Below are 19,039 nucleotides of genomic sequence, written 5' to 3'. Positions count from 1 at the left end.
ACAAGAAAGTGCTGCCATTTCTTCTTGAAATGCATATGCTAAACTGTAACAGGCACAATATTTGCAATAACAAAATGAGAAAAAGTGAGCCTCTTTATGTTGCCGAATACATCATTTTGATTGAAATTTGGCTGAGCAAATACACACTGGGCATACTATACAATGCTAGTTATAAAAGTCCCATATTTATTCTATTACCGCAATGGTAGAATTTTGAGGCTTGAGAACCGCAAAGCTGTTGCACTGCTGTATCGTGCAGTACTAATTGCAGTATGTCCTTCAGCAGAAATAATTCTACATGCAACACGATGCTAACCTATTTTGGACCGGTGCATGCGGCTGCCAAAGCAATGTGGTTTTCCTTACCTTTTGAAAGAAGTCCTCACCTCCGTTGACTCGCCCCTCCGTGGCAGCTGCGGAGAAGAATGGGACATTTCAGAAAAAGCGTAACATCAGGAATCACTTATGCTGGCATATTAACAAAATCAGCAATTCATATCAACACATTCTTCCACATGGCCTTGGGTGGAAAAATGTCTGTGCAATTTAGGCAGGGCGCGGGTCATTTTCCTGTCCATTTGCAGCAAGTCGTCTCTGTAGAAAAATCAATGCATTCTACTTTCTAAAGGTTTATGCATTGTTGTAATACATTTTGTGATACTACATTTAGAAGGTTTAAATGAAGTGTATCTTTTTAATGTAGATTGTGTGGTGAAGTGGGTATAGCTGTGGGCTGATTTGAACCCCATCTAGGGTAACTTAAAGTAATACAGTTAATATTTCAATAATTTATTGTCACATTTGCATGTTCATGGTTTGCAAATTGTCACATGACACACAAGTAATACATTTGTTTAGCATTTGAGTCCTTATTTTGATGTTTTAATTAGACTTAATATAAAAATAAACATTTAAATGTATATAAAAGTTATACAATAAAAAGACATGATTACATTACTGTTGTAAATTACAATTGTCCTATACAAGAAAAAATGAATACTTGACAATTATTTAATATTTATAAAGATCCAATTATTTCTTACACATTTTTATAAATAATTTTATTTTAAACTGCAAGTTACAATATTCATATTTATTTATTAATAGTCTTAAAATACTTCACTTTCAAATGTTCAAATCTTCAAGCTTTTATTTTGGCAGAATACAGACTATATACTTAATTAAATAACATCCTTTATTTTGATATTCACACTAAGCTTTTAAGATATATATATATATATCTTTATCTTTATCTTTATATATATATATATAAAATCTTTTTTTAAGATTAGATTTTTATTACAATCAGCTTTGCAGCGACTAGCCAGATTTATTTTAATTGTATATTCAGTTTAATTATTAGCTTTTCATCAGCTGATTTGGGAAACACTATTGTAGATCATGGGACTACCAATGGCAATTGAATCAGATTCTCCACAAATCGACATATACACTAAATTCATGGTTTTGCATAAAAGCATCTGTTAAATGTGAAAATGTAAACGTAACCCACATTAGACAAGTAAACTGACATGCTTTTTTGGTTTTCCAAGAACATATGATTTAAATTAATCAATAAAATACAAAACCATGACTTGTTCAGGAAATTTGGATGTTGTTTAAGGACTTCAAAACCACAAAATACAGTTGTGGACAGATGTCTACAACTATTTTGGTTCAGATTTCTCCAGATCAGGAACGTGACCTAGACTGAGAGATGCAGGCATAGTCTTGTCGGGCCAAGCTTTACAATGTGTGTCTACTTTAATCCAGGCAAATGTGACATGTTTATTTATATCCAGTGAACTACAGGGAGAGTTTTTTTCAGAGCAGATTGACTAAAAATTGCTCAAACCACAGGCACTGGCTAAACTAGTCCTGCTTTACCGCTAAGACGTGCTATCCAGTGGAGGAACCTCTGGAAGCCCTGAGAACAAACTGAACTCTACAAGTTAACTACGTTCAGAGAGAAAACGAGAAAAGAATTACTCATTTTTCTGCGATTGGCCAAGAAACAAACCCAAACAGCCTCTAATGGATTTAAGAGACTGTGGAAAGACCTCAGGAAACTTTTCATAAACACCATAACCTTCTCAAAAAAAATAAAAAAAATAAAAAAATGAACAGAATTTGACCATTTAACTCCATGTTGCTCAAAACATTTGATGTGTGGCCACCATGTCACAATGACAAGGGTGGTCTGTTCTCTCATTGTTTGATATTGCACACAAAAACACCTCTGAAAACTATCTATAGCTTTCATTGCCATTTTATAACAGCAGTAAGCCACACAAGGCAGTGAGTTACTGTGATTTTACCACACATAATGGGTTTGCCCGCAGAAAGGTACATTTAACGTATTTTTCATCATAACTACACTTGGGAGGTCAGGCTCTTCACGCCAACTTCTGTATAATAGCTTCAAAGACAGATATTTTTTTTGTAGTTGACATGATTTTTACTTGGCACTTAGTGTCTTACTGCTTAGCGCAGTGTGCCAACATAAGCCAAAGCCTTATGGAACATGAGAATAAATCAACAAAATGCTCAGCACTACAGATAAATGTCAAGACTTTGTCCGTCATCACATACAGTGAATATAAAAACATATCTATGAATTGTTGGCACAGGTAAAACATTCATTCTTTTCCAAGATGGGCTGTGTTCAGGGAACGCTTCCCCAAAAGCTTTAGTGGCCCAAATGTCTTCTTTGTGACTAGATTTCTTCCCTTCGGAGCAAAGTCCAAAGTTAAAGAACACAGCGCTGCCAACATCCTCTCATGCAAGGTTGGCGGTTAACCTCACTGTAAGCAAAGAAGGCCACCAGGTTACTGAGTCTGGATAGGCTACACCGTTATGAGAGGAGGCTTTTAGAAATGGGTTCGTGTTCTATAGAGAACATAATCTTCATGTAATATCTCACACCATTAAGGGAAAGCTAAACAGCACTCATCTTGGTTCATTTTCTCCACTTATGTCAGCTTATATTAGGATGTATTATGATACCTGACAATGCATCTAGAAACCAAATTATTCCAGTTTGTATTTAAAGGTTGAATCTGAAACCGCAGAGATGCTCTAAGATAAAAAGAAATTCTGCCTGCACTGATATTATTAATGAGGCATTCATTATTTTTAAATTACAGCCAATGGCAGATAACGTCTCTAGGTTACGTATGTAACCCTAGTTCCTCGAGGGAACGAGACGCTGCGTCGAAGCGCTTTGGGGAACGCGTTCAGCGTACGCGACTCTGAATATCGTGTGTAATCAGTCCAATGGAAGGGCGTGACGTCACCGACGTGGTGACGTAAGCGACCAGGAAGCTATAAAAGCACGTGCCACGCAGCTGGCGTCAGCTTCGAGTACCAGCAAGCGCCGGCAGGGGTGCCGGGGGTATGGCTCCGAGACGCACGACTCGTTCCCTCGAGGAGCTAGGGTTACATACGTAACCTAGAGACGTTCCTCTTCAGGAACTCGAGCTGCGTCGAAGCGCTTTGGGGAACGAGTCCTAACGCCGCCAGACTACCAAACCCCTGCCTGGTGTGTATCCGAGGAGCACAGCTCAGGACAGGAGGACAGAAGCGCCTGGAGTGACTGGCATATCTAGGCCATAGAACCTAACAAATGTAGAGGGCGTGGACCACCCCGCAGCGTTGCAGATGTCCAGCATGGATACACCTGCTAAGAAGGCCTTAGAGGCCGCCATACCCCGAGTAGAGTGAGCCTTGGCTCCCGACAGCGGGGGACGACCAGAGGACTCATAGGTGACGTTGATAGCCTCGACTATCCAACGACTAATAGTCTGCTTAGAAGCAGGAGAACCCCTCTTGGGGGGACCGTAGCACACAAGCAATTGGTCAGTTTTTCTCCACAGGGCAGCTCTGTGGACGTATGCGTCCAGTGCTCGAACCGGACACATACAGTTTAGCTTCGCCTGGTCGGGCTCCCGAAAGGGAGGAGGACAGAAGGCCTGCAGCACTACAGGTCGTGGTGTAACAGAGGGAACCTTGGGAACATATCCCGCTCGAGGGTATATGAACGCTTTAGTCATGCCTGGTGCAAACTCAAGATAAGAAGGGGCCATCGAGAGGGCCTGAAGATCTCCTACTCTCCGCAGAGAGGTAATAGCCAACAGAAAAGAGGTTTTAAGTGTGAGATGTCTGTCTGAGATATCTTGAATAGGTTCAAACGGGGGTTTGCACATAGCCTCTAACACCACAACCAAGTCCCACGGGGGAATACGGGACCGTACTGGAGGTCTCAGCCTCAGTGCACCGCGGAGGAAACGTGTAACTAGGGGGTGTCTTCCCAAAGACTGACCGTCGAGAAGGGTGTGGTAGGCCGCAATGGCCGCCACGTAGACCTTCAGAGTAGAGTGGGTCAACCCTGCAGAGAGCCTAGCCTGTAGAAACTCCAGAACTGTACCAACTGGGCAGTTTGCTGGGTCTAGCTGGCGGTCTCTGCACCATGAAGTGAAAAGCTTCCACTTCAGGGCGTACAGTTTCCTCGTAGAGGGAGCTCTGGATTGGAGTAGGGTCTCCACAACCTCAGTTGAGAGACCAGCTGCTACCAGTTGTGCCCCCTCAGGGGCCACACCCACAGCTTCCACAACTCCGGGCCAGGGTGAATTATCGTGCCCTGCGCCTGTGAGAGTAGGTCTGTCCTGATCGGTATCTCCCACGGAGAGCCGTCGAGGAGCGAGACTAGATCTGAGAACCATACTCGGCCCGGCCAGAACGGGGCTACTAATAACAGACGGACCCAGTCCCGGCGTACTCTCGCCAGAACTCCCGGAAGCAGAGCGATAGGGGGAAAGGCTTACAGACGAAGCCTCGGCCAGGTCTGTACCATAGCGTCCAGTCCCAGAGGAGCTGGATGAACTAGAGAGAACCAGAGGGGACATTGTGACGTCTCCTGAGTCGCAAAAAGGTCTACTTGAGCCCTGCCAAACACTCTCCATATCTGATCTACCACCCGTGGGTGAAGTCTCCATTCCCCGGGCCTCGGCCCCTGCCTCGACAGTATGTCTGCTCCCATATTTAACTTCCCAGGAATATATACTGCTCTTAATGAGAGGAGTTTGTTCTGGGACCACACCAGGATCTGGTGCGCCAGCTTGTACAAAGGGCGCGAACGCAGACCGCCCTGGTGGTTGATGTAAGAGACCACTGATGTGTTGTCGGTGCGCACCAACACATGGTGACCTCTCAGGTCTGGGAGGAAGTGCTTCAGTGCACGATAAACTGCTAGCATTTCTAGACAATTGATATGCCACGTTAGATGGCGATCGCTCCACAGACCACGGGCAGGGTGGCCACTCATGACCGCACCCCAGCCGGTGAGGGACGCGTCCGTCGCTAGTGTCACACGGCGACAAGGAGCTCCCAGCACCGGGCCCTGATTCAAGAACCAATGTTTCTTCCACATGTCTAAGGCACGGAGGCAGCGCCGCGTGACCTTGATAGTGCGAAGCGGATTGCCCCTCGGGGAAAATCCCTTGGTCTTGAGCCACCACTGTAGGGGTCTCATGTACAGCAGGCCAAGAGGTATCACGTTGGACGCAGCTGCCATCAGACCCAACAATCTCTGAAATTGTTTGACAGTGAGTGACTGGCCTTCTCTGACTCTCTTGACTGAGATGAGGATCGACTCGATACGAGCAGGGGACAATCGTGCCTGCATCGCGGTCGAATCCCATACTACGCCTAGATAGGTGGTTCTCTGAGCCGGAGAAAGTACACTCTTCTTGGCGTTCAGTCTCAAACCCAGCTCCCCCATATGTGCGAGAACGACATCTCGATGTCGAACCGCAATCTGCTCTGACTGAGCTAAAATCAACCAATCGTCGATATAATTGAGAATGCGGATGCCCTGCGTGCGCAGGGGGGCCAGAGCCGCATCTACACACTTTGTGAACGTGCGGGGTGAGAGTGCGAGGCCAAAGGGAAGTACTCGATATTGGTAGGCTTCGCCCCCGAAAGCGAACCTCAGAAACTTCCTGTGTTGAGGAAGGATGGAGATATGAAAATATGCGTCTTTGAGATCTATCGTGACAAACCAGTCCTCGGACCTGATCTGAGCTACAACATGCTTGATTGTGAGCATTCTGAACTTCAGTCTCATAACTGAACGATTTAAGACCCTCAAGTCTATAATCGGACGCAGCCCCCCATCCTTCTTTGGAACTATGAAATACCGGCTGTAAAATCCGGACTCCCTGTCCTGAGGAGGGACCACCTCGATGGCCCCCTTCTCTAATAGGGTTTCCACTTCCTGTTCCATAACCAGACCCTGCCCGGGGCCCACTATCGTGTGAACGACCCCATTGAATATAGGCGGCACGGAGCCGAACTGAATGCGGTAGCCTTTTTCTACTATATGCAGGACCCAACGAGATACATTTGGCAGTAGTTTCCACGCTGCTAAATAATCTACTAAGGGAATCAGTCTCTCGAGACTGACCTCTGGTGTAAGAGACCCCCGCAGGGGCGGCGAGCGTCCCAGCCCCGCTACGCGCACGGGCGGAGGATACTGAGAACGATGCTCGCCCGGGGCCGCTGCGCCCTGGAGCACTGGCAGGGTTGGCAGAACGACCCCTAGAGGGCACTGAGGTGGGACGGGCACCGTGGACTGCGGTGTGTACCGTTCTACCCCAGCGGAGGCTGCCCTCTGAAACCCCGGGCCGTTGGCGTCAGGGTTTCTTGGCCGAGGACTTCTTAGCTTCGATAACCGCCCTTAAATCTAACTTGGGCTTAGAAGACCTCGGCCTAGAGCGTCGCTGAGACTCTCGTTCCCGACGTGGAGGAGCACGAGAGGCGACGTTCTGTTTCTGGGCCTCGCGGTGTGAGGAGCTAGGGTGTGGCTGGGGCATCTCCTTCCCAGATGCCCGAGGGAGCGACGAGGGAGGAACTTATGGAACGCCGCCGCCTGTTTGCGGGCCTCCTGGAACCTGTCGACGACAGAATTAACTGCGTCGCCGAACAGGCCAGTCGGCTGGATCGGGGCGTCCATGAGGCAGACCCTGTCCCGTTCTTTCATATCGGACAGGGTCAACCATAAGTGCCTCTCCGCGGCCACCATAGCTGCCATGGATCGCCCAATCGCTCGGGCGGTCTCCTTGGTGGCGCGGAGGGAGAGATCAGCGGTCCTTCTTAATTCAGAAATATCATGGGACTTGATCTTCTTTCCCTCATCTAGCTCCTTGAGCAGGTCGGCCTGGTACACCTGTAACACCGCCATGGTGTGCAGACACGCACCAGCCTGACCTGCAGCCGCATACCCTTTGCCCACCAAAGCCGAAGTTGTTCTTAGTGGCTTTGAGGGCAATGCCGGGGCCTTCAGAGACGATGCCGCGCCAGGGGACAGATAGCTCGCAAGCGTCTGTTCCACCCGGGGCATCGCTCTATAACCGTGCTCTCCCATCCCCACTACATTTCCGTAGTAATCAGACGAGGGGATGTAGAGGCGGGCCGAGAATGGACGTTTCCACGACCTGGCGATCTCATCATGCAGGTCGGGAAAAAAAGGAAGGCCCCGGCTGGGAGGTGGCTGACTCGCGCGCAGGAAGCGTTCATCCAGCTAGCTTCTCTGCGGTTCGGTAGACTTTTCGGTAGACTTTTTTTATATATATATAATTAAAGAAGAAAATAAAACTAAAATCAGTCTCACTGCATTGTAACTGTTGCTATTATGACATGTTTTCAGGTTTATACAATTTTGAGTGTAACTGCCTTTTAGATATCTCTCTTTGTAACTATGTATCTGTACTCTATTTGTCATTATGAAACATTCAGTGTTTCAGTAAATTTATTCAAATTACATTGCCAAGATGCACTATTTTATCAATTTAGTTAATTTCATTTTATTGGGATTAATTTGACCTGTAGACTAAATGTTCTATAAGGGTCAAATGGGCCGGGGGGCTTCTTGCCTCTTTCATAATTACATCTTTTTATTTTTTTGTGCTGTTACAAAATTGTTAATTGTTTCAATTTGATTCCCATAATATTTTGTTGGGTGATGCATAACAATACTATACAGGCTTAACTTATGAGTTACAGTTTATCAGTATATGCATGGGTATATTATATATTGTGTTATATATCAGTATATTGTTCTTAGTATATTGGCTAGATGACATATAAATGTAACAATAGGACAAATGCACCATTTAAAGAATCCCTATTATCTAATAAGTTTGTAAAATTTTATATATTCACTGGACAAAGCAATGTTATGGATTATGGACACAAATTTTAGCCAGAACAAATTATTAAAATGCCTTGATGGATTTATATCTTACAAACACATGGTTTTCGCTTCACAGGATGTTAATTGTTGGACTGCAGATTGCTTGAAGATTACTGATGTTTTCAGCTGTTTTGACTCTCATTCTGACGGCACCCATTCACTGCACAGGATCCATCGATGAGCAAGTGATTATACTACATTTCTTTAAATCAGTTCCGATGAAGAAATAAACTCATCTACATCTTAGATGGCCTTAGGGCGAGTACATTATCAGCTAATCTTAATTTTTGAGTGGACTTCTTTTTTTCTCAATAAAAATTTGGGGCATCGCTCTATAACCGTGCTCTCCCATCCCCACTACATTTCCGTAGTAATCAGACGAGGGGATGTAGAGGCGGGCCGAGAATGGACGTTTCCACGACCTGGCGATCTCATCATGCAGGTCGGGAAAAAAAGGAAGGCCCCGGCTGGGAGGTGGCTGACTCGCGCGCAGGAAGCGTTCATCCAGCTTGCTTCTCTGCGGTTCGGTAGACTTTTCGGCGGGCCAATCGATACTTAATTTGGCCACCGCGCGAGTAACCACCTCTAAGAGCTCCTCATACTGTAGCGAGTGGGGTGGCGAATCCCTATCGAGCGACTCCACATCGACCTCCTCGGAGGAAGAGAGGCGGAGCGTCGATCCCTCACCCTGAGTGGAAGGAACCGCTGTGCGTGCTTCCGACTCTAGGGATTGGGTGCCGGATCTGGCAGAAGTGGAAGGAGATAGGGACTGGCCCGTCTCCATTCCCTCTACCAGATCGACTTGCGAACCCCACGAGTGCAGCCGCCGTTCTGCCTCGACAGAAGCGGGACCAGCACCGCGGGGAACGCTGGCGAAGGCCCCCTCCTCGAAGAGGGCCCTCCGGGAACGAAGCAGCCGCACCGACATTCGCTCACAGTGCGGGCAGTCGGCCCCCTCGAGAGCCGACTCAGCGTGCTTCGAACCCAGGCAAACCACGCACAGGTTGTGTGTATCCCCACCCGTTATATATCTCGGGCAGGGAGGAACACACAGCCTATAACGCGATTTGGAATCGCCATCTGAGTGCTTAACTTTCACCTTGCTTTTTGGCATGTCTAGGAGCTCTTTTAACTGGACAGACAACAGTAAATAAGACTCACAAGACGGACAAATGACATTCACACACAGAGCGCTTGCTGAAAGACGCGAAGCTGACGCCAGCTGCGTGGCACGTGCTTTTATAGCTTCCTGGTCGCTTACGTCACCACATCGGTGACGTCACGCCCTTCCATTGGACTGATTACACACGATATTCAGAGTCGCGTACGCTGAACGCGTTCCCCAAAGCGCTTCGACGCAGCTCGAGTTCCTGAAGAGGAACTTCATTTTCATTTTCATAATCATTTTAAATACTTAATAAGAATTTAGGAATCACAACACTGTACTGTACAGAATGAAAAAGATGACATTTTGGGGACATCCAGGGACATCCTCATTTATAAAAACAATATATATATATATATATATATATATATATATATATATATATATATATATATATATATATATATATATATATATATATATATATATACAGAACAGACCAAAAGTTTGGACACACCTTTTCATTCAAAGAGTTTTCTTTATTTTCATGACTATGACAATTGTAGAGTCACACTGAAGGCATCAAGGGCTATTTGACCAAGAAGGAGAGTGATGGGGTGCTGCGCCAGATGACCTGGCCTCCACAGTCACCGGACCTGAACCCAATCGAGATGGTTTAGGGGTGAGCTGGACCGCAGACAGAAGGCAAAAGGGCCAACAAGTGCTAAGCATCTCTCGGGGAACTCCTTCAAGACTGTTGGAAGACCATTTCAGGTGACTACCTCTTGAAGCTCATCAAGAGAATGCCAAGAGTGTGCAAAGCAGTAATCAAAGCAAAAGGTGGCTACTTTGAAGAACCTAGAATATTACATATTTTCAGTTGTTTCACACTTTTTTGTTATGTATATAATTCCATATATAATTCCACATGTGTTAATTCATAGTTTTGATGCCTTCAGTGTGAATCTACAATTTTCATAGTCATGAAAATTAAGAAAACTCTTTGAATGAGAAGGTGGTCCAAACTTTTGGTCTGTACTATATATATATATATATATATATATATATATATATATAATTAAAGAAGAAAATAAAACTAAAATCAGTCTCACTGCATTGTAACTGTTGCTATTATGACATGTTTTCAGGTTTATACAATTTTGAGTGTAACTGCCTTTTAGATATCTCTCTTTGTAACTATGTATCTGTACTCTATTTGTCATTATGACATTCAGTGTTTCAGTAAATTTATTCAAATTACATTGCCAAGATGCACTATTTTATCAATTTAGTTAAATTCATTTTGTTGGGATTAATTTGACCTGTAGACTAAATGTTCTATAAGGGTCAAATGGGCCGGGGGGCTTCTTGCCCCTTTCATAATTACATCTTTTTATTTTTTTGTGCTGTTACAAAATTGTTAATTGTTTCAATTTGATTCCCATAATATTTTGTTGGGTGATGCATAACAATACTATACAGGCTTAACTTATGAGTTACAGTTTATCAGTATATGCATGGGTATATTATATATTGTGTTATATATCAGTATATTGTTCTTAGTATATTGGCTAGATGACATATAAATGTAACAATAGGACAAATGCACCATTTAAAGAATCCCTATTATCTAATAAGTTTGTAAAATTTTATATATTCACTGGACAAAGCAATGTTATGGATTATGGACACAAATTTTAGCCAGAACAAATTATTAAAATGCCTTGATGGATTTATATCTTACAAACACATGGTTTTCGCTTCACAGGATGTTAATTGTTGGACTGCAGATTGCTTGAAGATTACTGATGTTTTCAGCTGTTTTGACTCTCATTCTGACGGCACCCATTCACTGCACAGGATCCATCGATGAGCAAGTGATTATACTACATTTCTTTAAATCAGTTCCGATGAAGAAATAAACTCATCTACATCTTAGATGGCCTTAGGGCGAGTACATTATCAGCTAATCTTAATTTTTGAGTGGACTTCTTTTTTTCTCAATAAAAATTTGCTTTTTTATTACAACTCTACACTATGTTCTCCACATAAGCAATGTTCATTTCTTATCATGTCAGTTTTCAGGAGTGCTCATTAATTAAAATGAATTGGAATCCTAACAGACAGCTCCAGGTATAATATGCCTATAATATGCCTCCTTGCTAAGCCTTAAGTAGTCTTAAGTAGATTCCATTTCCTTGTATCGTGCATGCTGCGTATAACTGATATTAACTATATGTCTCAGCGTTACCGTCTGGGCAGAACTATTGTTCCAGCCACCAAAGAAAGATTCGCAAATAACCTGCCTGATCTATCTCAACTGCTATTTGTACCCAAAAATACACATAAATTAGACGAAATACTGACAACATGGGCACTATTTTCTCTAATACATTAGAAGCTGTTGCCCCCATCAAATTGAAAAAGGTTAGAGAAAAACGTATGGTGCCATGGTATAACAGTAATACTCACTCTCTCAAGAAAGTAACTCGTAGTCTTGAACGCAAATGGAGAAAAACTAACTTGGAAGTTTTTAGAATTGCATGGAAAAACAGTATGTCCAGCTATAGACAGGCTCTAAAAACTGCCAGGGCAGAGCATATCCACAAACTCATTGAAAATAACCAAAACAATCCAAGGTTTTTATTTAGCACAGTGGCTAAATTAACAAATTACCAGACGCCACCTGATTCAAATATTCCACCAATGTTAAATAGTAATGACTTTATGAATTTCTTCACTGATAAAATAGATAACATTAGAAATACAATAGCGAATGTAGATTCTACAGCATCTAACACTTCAGTTTCATCCATCGCACCAAAAGATAAACTGCAGTGCTTTACAAAAATAGGAAAGGAAGAGCTAAATAAACTTATCACTGTATCTAAACCAACAACATGTTTATTAGATCCTGTACCCACTAAATTACTTAAAGAGCTGTTACCTGTAGCCGAAGAACCGCTTCTCAATATCATTAACTCGTCGTTATCTTTAGGTCACGTCCCAAAACCATTCAAGCTGGCGGTTATCAAGCCTCTTATTAAGAAACCAAAACTAGATCCTAGTGTACTGGCAAATTATAGGCCTATTTCAAATCTTCCATTTATGTCTAAAATTTTAGAAAAAGTTGTGTCTGCTCAATTGAGCACCTTCCTGCATAAAAATGATCTGTATGAAGAATTTCAGTCAGGTTTTAGGCCCCACCATAGCACAGAAACTGCACTTGTTAAAATTACAAATGACCTGCTCCTTGCGTCAGATCAAGGCTGCATCTCATTTCTAGTCTTACTTACTATCTTAGTGCTGTGTTCGACACCATAGATCATGACATACTCATAGATCGATTACAAAACTATACAGGTATTCAAGGGCAGGCTCTAAGATGGTTTAGATCCTACCTGTCCGATCGCTACCATTTTGTTTACTTAAATGGGGTGTCATCTCATTTATCATCAGTAAAATATGGAGTGCCACAAGGATCCGTCCTAGGTCCCCTTCTATTTTCAATATACATGTTGCCCCTTGGTAATATTATTAGAACATACGGAATTAGCTTCCACTGTTGTGCTTATGATACTCAGCTATATATCTCAACGAGACCAGATGAAACTTCCCAATTATCTAAGCTAACAGAGTGTGTTAAAAATGTAAAAGATTGGATGACAAATAATTTTCTCCAATTAAATTCGGATAAGACAGAGATATTAATTATTGGACCAAAAAACACCACACAGAATCTTGTAGATTACAATCTGCAGCTAGACGGATGTACTGTTACTTCCTCTACAGTCAGAAATCTGGGTGTTATATTGGACAGCAATTTGTCTTTTGAAAATCATATTTCCAATGTTACAAAAACTGCATTCTTCCATCTTAGAAACATTGCCAAGCTACGAAACATGTTATCTGTTTCTGATGCAGAAAAGCTAGTTCATGCATTCATGACCTCTAGACTGGACTATTGTAATGCACTTCTAGGTGGTTGTCCTGCTTCGTCAATAAACAAGCTACAGGTAGTCCAACCTGTCAAGTCCTTACGAGGTCAAGAAAATATGATCATATTACCCCAATTTTACAGTCTCTGCACTGGCTACCTATTAAGTTCCGTATCAGTTACAAATTATCATTATTTACCTATAAGGCCCTAAATGGTTTAGCTCCTGCGTACCTAACTAGCCTTCTACCACGCTACAACCCATCACGCACCCTAAGGTCACAAAACGCTGGACTTTTGGTAGTTCCTAGGATAGCAAAGTCCACTAAAGGAGGTAGAGCTTTTTCACATTTGGCTCCCAAACTCTGGAATAGCCTTCCTGATAATGTTCGGGGTTCAGACACACTCTCTCTGTTTAAATCTAGATTAAAAATGCATCTCTTTCGCCAAGCATTCGAATAATGTATCTCTTAAATTGTGAGTGTAGTTGCATCTGCATTTTTATTCTTTAGCTTGGTTTAAACTAATTTTTCTTTGTTGGATCAGCAGCTATGCTAATGATGTCTCTATTTTGTTTCTATGTTTTGCCATGGGATTTACATCCCGTGGTAACTAGGATTTACACAAGCTCCAGTCTGGATCCAGAACAATTGAGAAGAGCTGATGCTGACCCTCAGAGGACCCCAGATGACGCTAACCTTGAATCAACAAACAGAACTAACAATTATTGCTACATGTGTGACTGCATCATATAATTACTATTAATTAATAATATTGATAGTTCATCATCTAGCTGACTACGTCTTGTATTATTATTATTATTTTTTATTTTTTCTAAAATCCTGTCAAATGTGCAGAAACTATACTAGCTACTACTAAATATTGTAGAAACATAGTTTTCTGTAAAGTTGCTTTGTAACGATTTGTATTGTAAAAAGCGCTAAACAAATAAACTTGAATTGAATTGAATTGAATTCTGAAATAGAAAAATACTGTGATTTAATCCTGCTCTGTCACAACTATTAACATTATTATATGTTATTAGCACCCCTGATCTTACTTAAGGTAATGGAATCTTAATGGTCAAAGTTCAAGCCTGCAAAGACAAGGGTTATAAGTTCAATTACAGGTGGGAGTTACGCATGAACTGAGAATTAATGAGATCCCATTCAGTTCTTTAGGAATTCTGGCACTTGACACAAGTTTGCTTCAGAGGGACTATCTTTTATTTGTGCACTTTAAAATTGCTTATGATGGAAAACGTATCTATTAAATATGTCATTGGATTCAATGGACCTCTGCGGGAACAACGGCCCGCTGTTGCCTGGAAACCGCCAAACAATCGCACAGATGTGTGATGTTGCCAGGTCCAAGGCTCCGACTGGATTTCCTGACCTCATAACTGTTGGCTACAATATCATGATCTTTCAAACTGATGTCATGGAAATGTTGCATAATGCAAATAGCAGAATACTGATGGTCTTGATGCATAAACAGTTGCAAGTTAAATGTATCACAAATTACAAAATTTTTAAAGCCTCTAGAGACCATATTGATCCATGAGCACAGAGGTTTGTAACAATTAAAGACGTACAATGACGCATTTTGCCCAAAAGTATTTCATACCTCACAATGCACAGATGACTAAACAATAAAATAATTCTTATCCCCATAGATGCAGGAGGAAATATCAGATCCTGCAATTATGGGTGCTTCATCAAATGAAATGAAGACACTGAAGTCCAAGATTCTCAATTCACGACCACTCGATTAAAATATATAATAATATGAATAATAATAATAATAATAATTATTATTATTATTATTATATAATATATATACATACACACACACACACACACACACATATATATATATATAAAAGTATATATGTGCATGTATTTTATATTATGTATTATGCACACACATACTTTTTGTGACTTACGAAGGTAAAGTATTTTTGTTTTAAAATATAATATTGTATTTCACAAAATGTTGTCTACCAAATGAAAGTCAGTGTGGTGTAACCAACATAATTGAAGATGGAAATGGTTATTGGACTCTTCTAGACCCTCGTGACTGTATTTCAAGATCAGTAAGGTTTTTATTAGGTTTAGGTTTTCAGAAATCTGGTGGAATAACTCCTCAAGATAATTTAACGTTAAAACATATTTGAAATAATACTTTGAAAATAAATAAAAACATGTATTTACATAAAAATACTTATGATTTTCAGTCAAGGTACAAGGAAAATACTGTTTATCACTTTTAATTGGTTGCACCATTTGACATTTTTAGAGTAATTGGGCCATATTTATGTTAAGCAGCAAATTTTGAGTAACTGAGCAAACATTTGTTCTGCTCATGATGCATGGCCAAAATGTTAAAAAAAATCTAACCTATCACTAAAAATGGAATAAACATTTCCCCAAAAAAAGTATGAAACCAACATGAATAGACTACAAAGATTACCCTTCCATGAACTTGGCAGGCGCATACTGAGTTTTACAAGATTTTTCCTTTCATCAACTCGGATATCCTTTGTTTCTGACCCATAAAGAGAGTTAACGGAAACCATTAAAAATGATAAACAAAGCTTGCAGTTTGTCTGCAGATTGTGGCACATTGTTCACATGCGAGTCAGTCTGGAAGAATGCACGCTTTATCCAGATTATCTGTGGATGGAGGGTACATACCATCATCATAGCACTATCCACCAAAAGCTGGACTCAACAGGGTATTGAGAAACCATTATCGGCAGCTGCCTTTCTTGGCTCTGTTTGCTGGGATAAGGATCCATTAATAAGAGTGTGCAGTTTAAGAGTCTCCCATTTAAAACCAGACATACTGGAGGTTATCTGCTTTGGGGCTATATAATAAATAATTGTAAGTGTAAAATGTACATGTAAAAATGTAATGTTTACAATTTATCTACTTTCTAAATGAATGTTTTAGATCATTTAGAGTGTGTTCGACACTGGCACTTTAGTTCTAAACAGGCCGTGGTTTGTATGAAAATATATTAATGTGAAAGCTGTCATGTGGACCCGGAAGCACACCGGAGTACCGAACCCGTGACTACCTGAAGGAGATTCTCTGAGTTCGGTTGTAGTGGCAATGTGGAATGGTTCAAGTGAATGTGATAGCAACTCGGACTCTGATGCACACTTGGTCAGAAGGTAAAGTAATATGCACAGGCAATTTAGCTGATGATGACATCATTAGATCAACAAAACATTTGTCTTCACACACAGTATAAATCCTGGAAACTTCTCATACCGGTAAATGAATTTACCAATATTTTTTAAAAGGTCCTGTTAAAACATGATCTCTCAAAGGTAATTTACCAGTAAAGTCTGTATGTGTGAAACGACTTTCTCCTTTCACGAGGAAGTTTAGCATCACAGCATCTTTGTTTAGATGTGGAACACTAAAGAATGTGGCACACACGGAAATCCTGTATAATTCAACCAATCAGATGACGACTTCAAAACTCCTAAAGTGTGTCCAGTTTTGTGTGCCAGTATTATATGTTCAGCCAATGGTTCCGTGGGCGGGATGTCTGTAACTGAGACTGAGACTGAGACTGATGGATATAACGAAGCCCTGTCCATATATTTGTTTCTTTATGACAACCAGATTCACTTGGATGTATGTAAAATATAGATCTGTCAGTACTTCTGTTACATTGCAACTTTAATGCATTAATGTCAAGTGGTATAATCATTAATTTCAAAAACATTTTCAAAAAATGTTCAAAGTCCCTTTTATTGATAACTTGCCACTTCAAAAAACTGTCCCACTGTCTTGTAGTTTTTTAAAGAATTTTAGCCTTTTCTACATTTTGGTAACACAATGACATTTTTACTTTGATGCTATATAAATTGAATTCAAATTTGAAAAATAGCACAAATAATAAAAACGACATGAATTTTAAAGTAAAGATTAAAACTATCTCCCACTGCATGTCTAAATATAAACATACGGGATGTTTATTGTAACTTCTCGTCAAAAAAAAATTATAATAAAGTGCCACGCCATTGGCCCTGCAGGAAGCTTAAATGCTGCTTTTTGTCAATATCTGGGAAAAGCAGAAATCCAGGAAAAAAAATCATCCTATAACTTAAACCTTAAACTGTGCAAATTCTTAAGCACAATCTACGTATTAAAATTAAAATGCCAATGACATTACTCATTCTACCGAGAAACTCTTGGGTGGATTCTACAAAATTGTTTTAAATTAACTGAGAGATCACCTAAACACGAACTAGGAAATGTAATTACTGATTACTTTTGTATATGATGTCAATGCCAATGCATAAAATATTTTTTTGTCTACTCAACATAACAGGCATGCCTATAAACAAAATGTGACCACATTTACAGGTTTGATTGCTTTGAAAAACAACCATTTGGTTTTCGACTCAGATGAGCTGAGTTAGTAGCTGTAGTGTAATGGCTCGTTCTTTTCCTTGTCATAACAAAGTCTCTGGTCCACGCCAGCATTTTTTAAAAACAGAGACTCTCCAACAGCTGCAGTGAATTATGTGTTATGAGCATTAAGACTCTTCCGCCCACCATCTCTCAAGGGTCTCTCAGACCTGAACAACACAAACCAGGGTTTCCTGAATGGTCCCAATATACTTGATTCTACCACCTTTTACAGACTGATTTCCAGTCTTTTCAACGGTTATTGGCCTTTTGCATTGTATAAGGCTTGCTACGTGCCAGCTGAGTTGCTTTGTCTGTCCGGCCCAAATGCTTAAAACTCCATACCGCTATAACGCAAAATCAAGGCTACAAGCGATTGACCTCAGCAGTAGCTCTTGGGGAAAATGCCACGTTTACCCTCTGAAAGCTAAAGAGAACTGTGTTTCCCTAGGCCTCCATCAAGAGGACAGTTAGCCCCAAGCACATTCCTCATCGGACTCACTTCCTGTCTCTATACTTTCATCCAACAGACAACAAAAAGATGAACTTTTTAACCAGGCCTCAGCCAAGCACACGCACAAACATACCAGAACACAGCTAGCCAAAATACACTTAACACACATGCAGTTTCAGAATGTACTCTTTGTATTTCCATAAATAGAAGGCCATTTTAATGTCTCAGTTTACTAGGAATTTAGTAAGCAAGGATACATAGTAAATAAATGATAGTAGTAAACAGAAGTCTTTAAAATGGGAAAAATAACTCTAAAGCCAAACCCAAAAGCTAATGTCTTGGAGAAACAGCTCACCTAAAATTCCCACATTATAAACATGCTATAAAAACTGAAGTGTTTTACAAAATCACTAGGCAGCAACAATATTATGTTTGGGCTCCCTAGAATGGATCAGTCCCATCTGTGATAAGAGTTATGCTTGTTAAACAAGGCATTTGATCCCTTCCTGTTTGGACTCTCAAAGTGCCCGAGTCTGACTGATCAAAGACGTTGACTCTGTGAGCTGTCATGTAAACTTGTTTGGGAATGTCTTTTGCAAGGGTACTTTTGCAAATCTCTAGCCAAAATTTGGGAAGAGAAACCATTTCCATCTCATCTAAGACACGTAATGCAAAACAGTCTGAGCTTTGGAAATTTGGAAAAACCCAAAGTCCTTGATGTAGACTGGACAGAGAGAACTACTCCTTTATTGTGCAAACTCTATCTATAAAGTCAAGAAATTGTAATAATAAACAATCTCCAAAATACGCAGTCTGTGACTGCTAAACAGTTATCTTGACCCATGAAGACGGCTTTCAGCG

The 19,039-nt window shown here is 41.1% G+C and overlaps 1 protein-coding gene across 1 annotated transcript in view; it reads right to left on the bottom strand.

Annotated features, from left to right (window-relative positions):
* Positions 1-19,039, bottom strand: part of LOC132122011 (protein bicaudal C homolog 1-like) — an 88,567-nt gene that overhangs the window by 66,851 nt on the left and 2,677 nt on the right. Inside the window, exon 2 of the mRNA XM_059531809.1 lies at positions 367-413. Within this exon, the coding sequence (XP_059387792.1) occupies positions 367-413 (47 nt within the window). The remainder of the gene's footprint in view (positions 1-366; positions 414-19,039) is intronic.

The sequence above is a fragment of the Carassius carassius genome, chromosome 40 (assembly GCF_963082965.1).
Source record: "Carassius carassius chromosome 40, fCarCar2.1, whole genome shotgun sequence".
NCBI lineage: Eukaryota > Metazoa > Chordata > Actinopteri > Cypriniformes > Cyprinidae > Carassius > Carassius carassius.
Note: the sequence above shows the minus strand (reverse complement) of the source record. Positions and strands in the feature narration are given on the sequence as shown.